This window comes from Pyrus communis, chromosome 5 (genome assembly GCF_041283825.1).
Source record: "Pyrus communis isolate YQ-2024b chromosome 5, ASM4128382v1, whole genome shotgun sequence".
NCBI classification, from domain to species: Eukaryota; Viridiplantae; Streptophyta; class Magnoliopsida; order Rosales; family Rosaceae; genus Pyrus; species Pyrus communis.
The window spans coordinates 3,926,508-3,937,694 of NC_142569.1; the positions used below are offsets into that span (position 1 = coordinate 3,926,508).

The window sequence follows — 11,187 nt, forward strand, 5'->3', positions numbered from 1 at the left end:
TCTTGTTTGGTTTTTAATGAAAGAAAAACTAATAAAAATGACTTCAAAACTTTGAGTTTTAATGATAAGGACAAAATAAAGGGTAAAGTGAATAGTACCAGGATTGACTTTTTAGTGTAAAAATGTGACTTTTCATTAAAATAAATAGTACCGGGAGCTTTTCGCTAAAGTTCCCTTTGATGAATGTACTGTGGCCAGAGAAAAATCCTAAACCTTTGTACAAACTAATTCATATGCAAATCCAATTTGGGCAAGACCAAGTTCAAGAGCCTAATCCAGATGTGGGTCAGCAATTCTCATGTTTGGTACCCTCCTACATTTCAGATCAATCCAATCCAGTCCAGTCCAATCCAATCCAATTCGGAGCCCTTTTTGCATTCAACTAATCTTCCCAGTGGACCACTGTACTAATCTTTTTGACCGAAGTATAAGAGAAAGATACAAAATTCGGGACCAAAGACAAAGCAACAAAGCACAAAGGACCAAAAAGGAAAGGTAACCGAATAAACGGAGAAAGCCTGTATTATTGTCAGTTGAATATAATCACACATTTATCTGCTCATGTGCACAGATAATTATATAACTAGTGATACTTAAGAATCTTATCAAAGTATGCCCCGTCATCAAAGTAAGCTACACCTGCACTCATAATACCGTTGTTTAGCTTCGTCATCAAAGTGAACTGCACCCCTACGCATAATATCGTTATTTACATTACATAGTTGATCAAAAGAGAAACGTTTGTCTGACTATGACAACTCTTACACATTGTGAATTTAGGAGTCGTGTAAGACCAACAAAATACAAGGAACGCTCTATTTATTTAGAGCAGTTCAACAAATCCGACTACTTTTTTGCTCGTAACTTGACACATTGTGGATTTAGGAGTCTTGTAAGACCAACAAAATACAAGGAACGCTCTATTTATTTAAAGCAATTCAACAAATCCGACTACTTTTGTGCTCGTAACTTGCTTCGAGTTAAAGAGTGAATTAATTTCTAATAAGTTGTAATAAATGAAGTAGGCCATTTTTGTTCTGTGGCAAATCAAATTCAAGTTGTAGTTTTCATGCATTAATGAATGTGAAGCTACTCGAATTTGTCCTGGACTAAGGCTAATATGCTATGATGGGCAGACACAACAAATACTTTTGCTCGCTACCTTATTTATTATAGTTAAATGAGTTTAAATTTATAGATATATGTAATGGATAAACATGATCTTAAAAATTAAAATTACCCAACAATGATAAATAGAGTGATAAGCATTACCATTACTTGAGTGCGGTGAACAAAAATGTCAGACACACACATAGCTGTTTATTGTTTCAATAAGAAGGCACAAAAGTAAGGAAAAAGTGGGAGAGTGGTCACAAGATTTAGGGCGGGCCTTTCTTTTGAAAAACAAAACCAGTAATACACTACCCACACCCACGTTCCTAATAACCGTCCTTCCTCATCCTTTAGCTCCTTCAACCCTACAACTTCATCAGTCTTCCTTCTCTGCAACTCCGAACCATCCAAATTCCCTTTTGGATTGCAGAACTTCAGTGGAATTTAATCATGAAGTGGGGTAACAAAAAGAAAAAGCATCTACCTGCTTCTTCAACTTCTTCTTCTTCTTCTGCCTCAAAGGCTTCTTTGATCTCTCATGTCTTTTCAAGTTCATGGCTTTCCAAGTTCAAGCACAAGAGTGAGAGCTCGGAACCAAAACCCGGTAAGGGAAACCGGAAAGGGAAGCAGAATTCTCCACCTTCAGATTTGCCAAGGTGTCGTAGTCATGGGGGTGGAAGGTTCTATAGTGTAGATGATGACGAGGACGATGCGTTTTGGAGGCTGTCTTTTGGGGAAGATAGTGCTCGAGGGAAGAACGACAGGGGGTTTTTGAGGTCAGTTCGGTACAATTCGGATGATGAGTTTGACGTTCAGAAATCCATTTGTGGAGGGTTTCAAAAGAGCCGTAGAAAGGTGGAGGGAAGAGAAGGGTCTCAGAAGTTGAAGGGCATGCATAAAACTCGGAATGACAGAGACTGGAGATTGAGGAAGGAAAACGGAGAAGTTTTCGGAAAGAAGCAGGTGGAATTGGAAGGAGAAGCGCATAGGAAGGAAGAAGAGAGATCAACGGGTTCAGTGCGAAATGATGTACTAGAACTGTTAGCAGCAAGAAAACATCAGGATTTATCCTTGTGGAATTCGAAAAGTTCCAGTCTGGAAACAATTGAGGAAGAATCTTTGAACTTGGAGACTGAAGACGAAGAAGAACTGGTTTCAGATTGGCAAAACCTGAAAGAAAGGAAGATACAAGAGGTGAAGTCGAAGAACGAGAAACACAGGAAGTCGCTCTACATGAGCAGGGAACTGCAGAGGAGAAGAACGAGGAGGAGTTGCAAAGTCAGAGTTTGTTCTCCGCGGACAGCTTCAAGGGTCGAAATCTGCAAAGTGAAAGTTCTCAAAGACATGACGAAAGCCAAACTGAAGACAAAAAAGGAGGCTGAGGAGAGAGCCGTGCAGCAGGTACGAACAAGGTTGAACAGCTTTGCAGTGGTGAAGTGCTCATTCGACCCACAGAAGGACTTCCGAGACTCCATGGTTGAGATGGTTGTGGAGAAAAAGATAACCCAGCCGGAGGATCTGGAAGAGCTCTTGGCTAGTTACCTGACCTTGAATTCCGACAAATACCGTGATCTCATTATCAAGGTGTTCCGGCAGGTATGGTTTGACTTGAATCAGACCTGTTTCGGTACTGAAATACAGAATGCACAAAGATAGAAAAACTTGCAGCCAAATTGTAAAATCGATAACATTACTACTTTTCTATTTCTCTGCATTCTGCACATCTAGTTTGGCTCTTATTGCTTCAAAATTTGTGAAAGTTCACTAAGCAATGCACATGTAGAATTGCAATGTGTGTAAGATGCACAAATGTGGGGAAGGTTATGGTGGTCAATCTATAAACCCCGTAAATATTTCATACGGTTCTTCAAACCAAATGTAAAAACGCTACTTATCGAGAGGAACCTACAACCACAGAGAATTTAGTCAAAATAGGAGATGCATAAATAAGGCTGCAAACGATCATTTCATATGAGTTCAGAATTATGTAATTTTCCACAAATAGTCGTGTGATGCTTTGCCAAATAAAGGACCTAAGTCTCGGTGCTGCCATACCACAACACGATATTAATCTCACATGCAGATCTCCTCAACAAAGAATTTAAATTCTAAGAAAAGCAATTACTCAAGCTGAAGACCTTCGTTCAACCATCAAGTATCAACCAAACACCAGATGCAAGTGGTCAACAGATTCATTAGCACAACCATAAGTGAGTGCAGTCAGAGTACATGGTGAATCTTAGATGTAGTCCTGGATTTGCAAAACACAACTGGGATGATAATCAGTCCACTGAAGAATCTTAGGAGAAAAGAAGGACGTAGATGGAGGGCGGGTTTTAATAGTGACAGTATACTAGCAAAGGGGTTGCATACTGCAAAGAAACACACTCAATCAAACAAATACATCAAAATGCTAAGTTTTTAATCAGAAAATCCATGTCCGATAACAAAAGTTACTGTGGATGCAAGGCTATGAATTGTTGATTAACATACAAGGTCATCATAAGGAGAATGAGATCAAAGGCACGTAAATTTTGGACATAAAAATATTAAGTGATATTATTTAGTTTATAGGTATAAGAATAGTAATCAAAATATAAAGATGACCAAGAAGAAAATGAACACAAACACAGAATATCTATGAATGCCAGAACAAAATATTCATACCTAAATTTATACCGGAATAAAGTAACTAGTATCAGGTTTTCTCTAATGGAGTAAGATGCCCCATCTGTTCTGTAAGGTTATTTACATTCCTTATATTGCACCACAACCTGCCATGATCACCAGGTTTGCTGTCATTACTTCTACCATCGGAATCCTTTCTTTCCAACGGAACTTTCTGTGCTTCTGACGTGCCAGGATTCTCTGTCAAGAACTGTTCCCAAAATCCGTCATTGACCCCGGTGGGTGCAGAAGAGGTGGTTCCAGCTGGTTTTTCATTAGACGGTTGTTGTATCAAGGCAGTGGTGGGTGCAGAAGCAGCAATTCCAGCTGTTTGTTCCATAGAGGATTGCGATGCAGCAGGCTCAGGAGCAACAAATGCAGCGGGCTCAGAATTCATGTCAATTTGAGGGGATTTGGACTGAATGTCAACATTCAATTGCATGGAAGATACGGCTGTGCTTTCAATTTCATTACCACTTGTAGATTCATCCACAAGTGGAATGTTATTGTGACCAACATCATGAATGGTATCTTCCCAAAATGCTAGGAATGACTCCAACTGCTCCAACTTTTCCAAACCCCCGTTTTCTCTAATTACAGCTTCTGAACTAACCATCTGATTATTTCCATTGTTAGCATCGTCGAAAGGCCAACTGGTTCTTGGCAACCTTCTCTTTCGCTCACGGACTTCCAATTGTGGAACAGGATTAGAGGCAATCCCCGGTTTCTGCAAAACCCTAGCCACGAAAGCCGCCATGGTTTGCTGCTGCCCTTCCATGTGTTGCAAACGGTCCTTCAAGAACTGCATTTGCAACTCCAATCCATGCCGCTCCTGTTCATGCCTCTGTAACTCCACAGCAAGGCGTTCTTTCTCATGTTTAAGGCTCTTGATTTCATCCTTCATACTCTGCCGTTCAGCTTCGGACAATGAAGTCCCTTGCCCTTGGCCTTGGACTTGAAGATTCTGCAAAGAGTGACTGTGCACCGGCTTTCGCCTATGGATGTTCTTCATAAGGTGTGGCTGACCTCTTATAAAATCATCATTGGCGAATTCCCATTGCTCCGGATCAATTTTTCTAAAACCCTATTGTAACAATTCAAATCAAATTAAGCAACCAAAACTACAAACATACCATAAATGCATATATACCAATGTCAAACAACTGAAGCAAAAGAAAGCAAGCTGAAACTGAAACGGAATTAAGTTAGAAACTCGGTTGACTTACGTAGGTATTGAGCTGCCTGATGAAGCTAGAGAAGTTGTTGTGCTTGAAGAACTTTGGCAGCAAATCTCTAGCAAAATCCGGCGGGTTCCGAACAATGAAGCTCTTATCACTGGCACTCCATGACACAATTGAATCTGTTGAAGCATCATCTACCATCTCATATGTCTTGGAAAGGAAAGGAGGCAACGAACTCGTGCCGCCTTGAGCTTCCTCCATCCTAATCAATCCCCCACAACCCAAATCAAAACCCAGAACTAAATCATCAACCCCATCTCAGAAACTCTAAAATCCAAGAAAATTCACCAGGACCAAAACTCCTATTCGAAAACCTCGAATTTCGGTCTTTCAACCCGAAAAACGAAACTTTCCAAGGAACTAAGGGCACCCAAAACCCAGAAATAAATGATCAACCACTCCTCATTGCTCAAAGCTCTAAAATCCCGGAAAAACCAAATCCTTCAAGCTCACTTGTATATGCAGGACCAAAAAATCGATTCGAAAACCTCAAATTTACATTTTCAACCCAAAAACAAAGAACCTTTCCAATGAATCAAGAAAACCCAAAAGCCCCACAAAAACTCGATCCGAAAACCTCAAATTTATATCCTCTCAACTCCAAGACCGGAAATTTCCAATAAATCAATGGAACCCAAAAAACCCAGTTGAAAATTCTTCGAACAAGAACCTTCCAAAGAATCAGAAGGACCCAATTGAAAATCGCATTGAATTTTCAACTGGGGACTCCAAATTCAACCCGATAGAAATAGCCAAATGGAAGCCGACTGGAACTTCTAGATATTGCCAGAAGTCGCAGTTCAGTCAACCCCGAAGGAAATGGAAACAAGAATCCAGCAATTGACCAAAATCAAACCTCTCGGATAACTTTTCAACTCTGATTTATCGGTTGAAGAAATTGAAAACAAAATCCACCGCAATAATCGAAGCGCCTCCGGACAGAGGAACAGTTGGAAGTTGCCGCAATATAATACCCACAAAAACTAAATACGTATTTTGTTTATTTAGTTGGAGAATTTCGAAACAAAATCGCAGCTTTGGCGAGTCGTATTGCAGCTCGTTGGAACAGTTTGAAACGAAAAGGTTTGAAAAATATTTTTAAAAAAATTAATGGAACGGAAAGCTTGGAGCAAAAGCAACAAGAAGTTGATAAGAATAGTGGGGGCAGTAGTGGGAAGTTGCTGGGAGAAGAGGCCGCTACTGCGAAAGCCCGAAACGATTCGTTTCGGCCGGATGTTTGGGGGTCCTTGTTTTCGAAACGCGTAAAGAATTTTATTCACTAGAAAAGTAATATATACATAAGAAAATGTTACGATACATTTTAAGTGCGATTTTTTTATACCGAAATTTGTATTCGTCTTTATCATACATCTTTTGTTTTTTAAGAAGATTTGATCATTAAAAAAAGGAGTTTATAACTTAGCTCCTTCCTTTTTTTTTTCATTGAGCTTCTATTGTTTGTTGGGTCAATACAATAATGGGTAGGCGAAAGTAATGAATGTACAAGATTTGTTTTTTTAATCACGCTCAGGCATCACGCGTTGTATTGAATGCAATATGATATTTTAGATTTTTTCAATTTGTTTTATGGATTTTTTATTTGATAAAATGAGACAAGTTGATTGGATGTGATGCGAATGTCTTTTGTAAAAATAGCCTCACAATACACCGTTGAATTATATTTGCTGCCGGAATAATGCTATTTACCTTTTTATTTGTCTTTTCGTCACTTAATATGTTTATTCCACAAACAAGTTAATTAATGCATGAAAATCATAAATTCTAATTTTCCACCTTAAAAATGTGAAGTATGTAGTTTAATTTGTTACTAGAGCACACGTTTCAAGTCACGGTTGGAAAAGATAGATAAGAAAAGGCAATGAAAGAGGTAAATTGCCCATTTTTTAAAAGTTTAGTTCCTCAAATTACCAAAAAATAGTTATATGATTGATTTCAACTAGAATGATAGTTTAGGAAGGTCAAATGGTAATTTGCGTTTTAATTTGAGACATTTATATTTTGTTATTTTTGTTACATGTGACAATTAGATAATAATTATATTAAATACATGTAAACACTATAATTAAATACAAGATTTTTTTCTTTCACTTGTAAGAATAGAGAGATTTTTCAATGTGACCGTTACACGATGTGGGACATTATATGTTCCTATATAAATGGTAGGTTATGTGTGTTAAAAGGTTAATAACTTAAAAATTAAAATTTTTTACCACTTACATAAAAATACGTAATATATTATCTGTATTTCCGTCATAACTAAAAATTTCTCGTAAGAATGGACGGATGGACTTGGAGACAACATTGCTATTGTGCCGTTTTGTCTGATCAAGGGGAGCTGACATATGTGCTTTGGTGGCATAGCCGCGTAGCTCTATGTACAAGGGATTTGCAGCCAATCAGAGCTTCGCAATGCCGTGTTTGTTTAATAAAAAATGAAGCTTGGAAGGACTTAAAATAAAATATTAAGAAGAAGGTTCTTCAAAGAAAAGGCAAGCATCTTTTAACGTCTACCGTACACGTGGCTTGACAATACGCCACTACACGTTGGCTAGATAAGCATAAATACATGTATTTACTTTAAAAGAAAACTAATAAAAAGATTTTGAAAATTTTGAATTTTAACCGTAAGGACAAAATAAAGCGTCAAGTAAATAGTATCATAATTGACTTTTTAGTGTAAAAATGTGGTTTTTCGTTAAAGTGAACAGTACCATAAATTTTTCGTTAAAGTTCCCTTTATTTAATGCAACATTTTTGGTTAGGTAGTTCATCACTCTCTAATCACACCAAGATTAGTCGTCACTAATTAAGACTTTTGTAACTAAGTTAATATTTCGTGATCAAGCCACTCCATAGAACTAATTATACCTAATCCACGGTTTAAAACTAGGCTTGAACCTAGTTGGATAAAGTGTTCACACGTCAAATAATTCTCTTTGTTTCAGAGGTTCACACCTTGTTGGTTTACGGTTCATTTGGAATTGTTTTTAAAATATGACTGAAAGCATTTTTAGAAAAATTGTTTTTTAGGTACAACAACACCTGAAGTGCCTCCTACAAGACGCACATCAAGTGCTTTTTCAGGATCCACTTGTATTTGTACTAAGGATTAGTTTTAAAACCCTGTTTGCCAAAATTGCTTTAAGCTACTTTAAAACCACTCTTGAATTTGCTAATTAATGACATAATTTTAGGGGTGTGATATCCATGCAGCTCATTTTACTTTTCACACACCTTTTTAATTTTCGGCCGTCAGATCGAATGAATTAAAGAAAATCAACATACAGAAATTATCAAGGAATGCGTAAGAAGTAAAATGAAATATGTGGATAGCACATCTCTAATTTTATACCAATCACCCTTTGAAAAAGGGAAAAACAGATTGGGCTATGAGGCATTGGTTTGGACATAATTTCAGCCCACCAATGGTTCGGATGTTATGGTTTGGGCTCAAGAACCCCAAGCAACGTTTTGGCGCGCGGCCAACCACCACATTCCGCGCAACCGCTCGGATTTTGAGAAGACAGATTTATAGTACACGACTGATTGCACATGTTAAACTGCCAGAGGCAGAGCAGGCCAGAAAAAATTAAAATGGTACGTCCGTGGTAATATCTAACAATTTCATGATTAAGATTGATTTTTTGAGAATGACCTACTGTGCGTATCATACAAGGAAAGAGTAATATCAGAGAAATTAAATTTGTAGATTAAATTAATAAATTAAATGAGATGTAATCAATAAAAATGAGCACATTCATCAACAATTAAGTAATAATTTAATCAACTTTCATATCATTTAGTTTACAAAATTGAGTTAACAAATTGAGTCTCCCTATCATTACTATTGAGGAAAACATGCTTTTTCAATCGAGATAGAATGATTGTCGAGCCCTCTCGTCTTTTCGCCCGTTGACTTATTGGGATAGCACCAATCGGCCTCAATTGAAATCTCAATCAAAGACAAGTTGTTGTTGTGTAAGTCTATTACACGTCAAAATTGAAATAGTATATTACAACAAAGATATAAGATATCTACTGTATCATTGTTTGGCTCATTTTGTTGGAGTGTACGAGAGCAAAAATAGCATTGATCAATTGCCATTCTGTTACAGAAGGCAAGAAGAGATGCTCGCCTCGAGTATATAGCTATTGTGCGACCAAACTATTTCTCAAAAGTTCTTTTAGAGAGAGACAACGAGTTGAATCTGCGAATGTAAATTATCGTTAACTGTTAATTGTTGATAAGATAACCTTGTTTTTTTTCATTAAATTTGTTAAAAATAAGATAATACATCATGTCTTTGTAAAAAGTGGAGGGCTTTCGTTTGCAAATTTGTATAAAACGACCGAAATACTTCGTAAAGAGAGCATAATGTGAGTTGTCGTTTTTAGGGAGAGGGTTGGTCAAATAAGCAGTGTGTCTCCGGTGCCTCGTGGGTGGCTGACACATCGGGCATCACGTGGGGCCGCCGGTGGGACAGACATGATTAAGGTATATATAAAACGGTGGACCCCCACCACCACCATACGAGGTAGATCCCACAAATCCAGGTGGCAAGCACCATGGGGGAAGGGCAGAAAAGCAGTGGCGGACCCAACGCCATGGGATCCAATCTGGTTTTGGTCCGATGGTGGAGTCCGCGGCGCACGTGCAGGTTGTTGAATTTTGGGGCGAATTGATACATGTGACATGAGCGACCCTCTAATTATTTTATTTTACACGTCTTATCTTATGAAAGTGATATATTATTATTGTCCAAATAGGAAGCTGCCAATTGACACTTGCAGCTTGCTTCTTTATCTTTACAAACTCCTTCGTATATTTTAAGCTGTAAATCACATCAAAACCTTAAAAAACCTAACAAAATACGACTATTGTATTGTGATCAAGTTATGTTGTTCTTAATTAACGTCGTTTTTTGAGATTATCTAGTCGGTAATAAAATGCAAAATTACGCGTCAGGATTCTAAACTAGGTTGATAAATCCATACCTATGTTGATAAATCTATACCTAGGTTGATTATTGTCTAGAATTATAGTTTCATATTCGCAACATAACTATCAATTTGAAAAGTAATTTCTGCGATGTCTTTTGACTCCGCTTGCACACGGTGAAAGACGCCAATAAGAGGTTTGAAGAAATCACCCCTCTATCCATACATGTTTAACAACATAACAACGGAAAAGTCAAAATTTTATAACAATGAGGTCATAATTTTGACAAAAACAACTTCATTGGATCATTTTGCCGAGCTACCTACAAAGTTATACTGCATTCTAAAGCCTATCAAGTGAGGCATTTTATCGAATACTTGTTGCAAATCATAGGGTCGCATGCAAGAAATAAGAGAAGAAAGACAAAAAAAGAAGTAGCAGGTTGTAAATAAGTGTTTTTTTTACTCATTTTTTTAATTTGTCGCAATTGTGTATATGACTTATCTACGAACATACATATGAATGTACATCAAGACTATGAAACTATTAAGGTCAACAAACATACATATGAATATACATCGAGACTATGAAAATATTAGGATCATAAGTAATCAATGATCTCATTTTAGCTCCATGACTGAACCCTAAACACCACCTAATTTACTAAGTAGCATAAACCACCTGATCATCAGCCACGGTGATATGACACACGAGGCAGAGGGCCAAAGGGATGGTGAGCCTGGCTTGCACAAAAAGCTCACCACCTCCACCTGGATGTGAACCATGTCAGTCAGTCGTACATTTGGATCCACCAGTCCCACTCACGCAAATTAGATCACCACCCCTAGCATTTGTCACGTGAACCTCCCAAACAGGACACTGGACACTTGTCCGGTGCATGACGGATCACGGTTTATCCAGTGCGCTCCAATCCAAAGCACCAACCAACACACATCTCACACACACACAGTGCTGACAAGAATTCAAATATTTGCCGGATCTTCTTTGTGAGAATTTTGAAGATTCGTGAATTATATATCGTGTAATCATAAATTATTTTAAATATTTGTATTTAAAATTAAATATAAACAGTACCTTATAAAACTTATCGTACAATATATGATGAACAGATACAATTTACGTATTTTCGTATCCTCATCAAAAGATCCGGAGAGGATCTGTTGGTACTGACAAAAGACAAAAATG

The 11,187-nt window shown here is 37.6% G+C and overlaps 2 protein-coding genes across 4 annotated transcripts; one reads left to right on the plus strand and one right to left on the minus strand.

Annotated features, from left to right (window-relative positions):
- Positions 1–1,247: 1,247 nt before the first annotated feature.
- Positions 1,248–5,789, minus strand: LOC137726919 (heat stress transcription factor A-4c). 3 transcript variants are annotated; one of them, XM_088693831.1, is made up of 3 exons: positions 5,007–5,789; positions 3,781–4,864; positions 1,248–2,743 (listed from the first exon to the last, which is right to left on the minus strand). In XM_088693831.1, exons 1-2 carry the CDS (start codon positions 5,220–5,222, stop codon positions 3,812–3,814), a joined length of 1,269 nt encoding a protein of 422 aa, XP_088549957.1. In that variant the 5' UTR covers positions 5,223–5,789; the 3' UTR covers positions 1,248–2,743; positions 3,781–3,811. The 3 variants fall into 3 exon arrangements, with proteins under 3 accessions (XP_088549957.1, XP_088549956.1, XP_068321971.2); XM_088693830.1 differs by lacking the exon at positions 1,248–2,743 and adding an exon at positions 3,048–3,485 and having other exon boundaries at positions 5,007–5,355; XM_068465870.2 differs by lacking the exon at positions 1,248–2,743 and having other exon boundaries at positions 3,732–4,864; positions 5,007–5,355.
- Positions 1,564–3,555, plus strand: LOC137726920 (uncharacterized). The gene has a single exon (XM_068465871.2). It carries the CDS (start codon positions 1,564–1,566, stop codon positions 2,767–2,769), a length of 1,206 nt encoding a protein of 401 aa, XP_068321972.2. The 3' UTR covers positions 2,770–3,555.
- Positions 5,790–11,187: the final 5,398 nt, after the last annotated feature.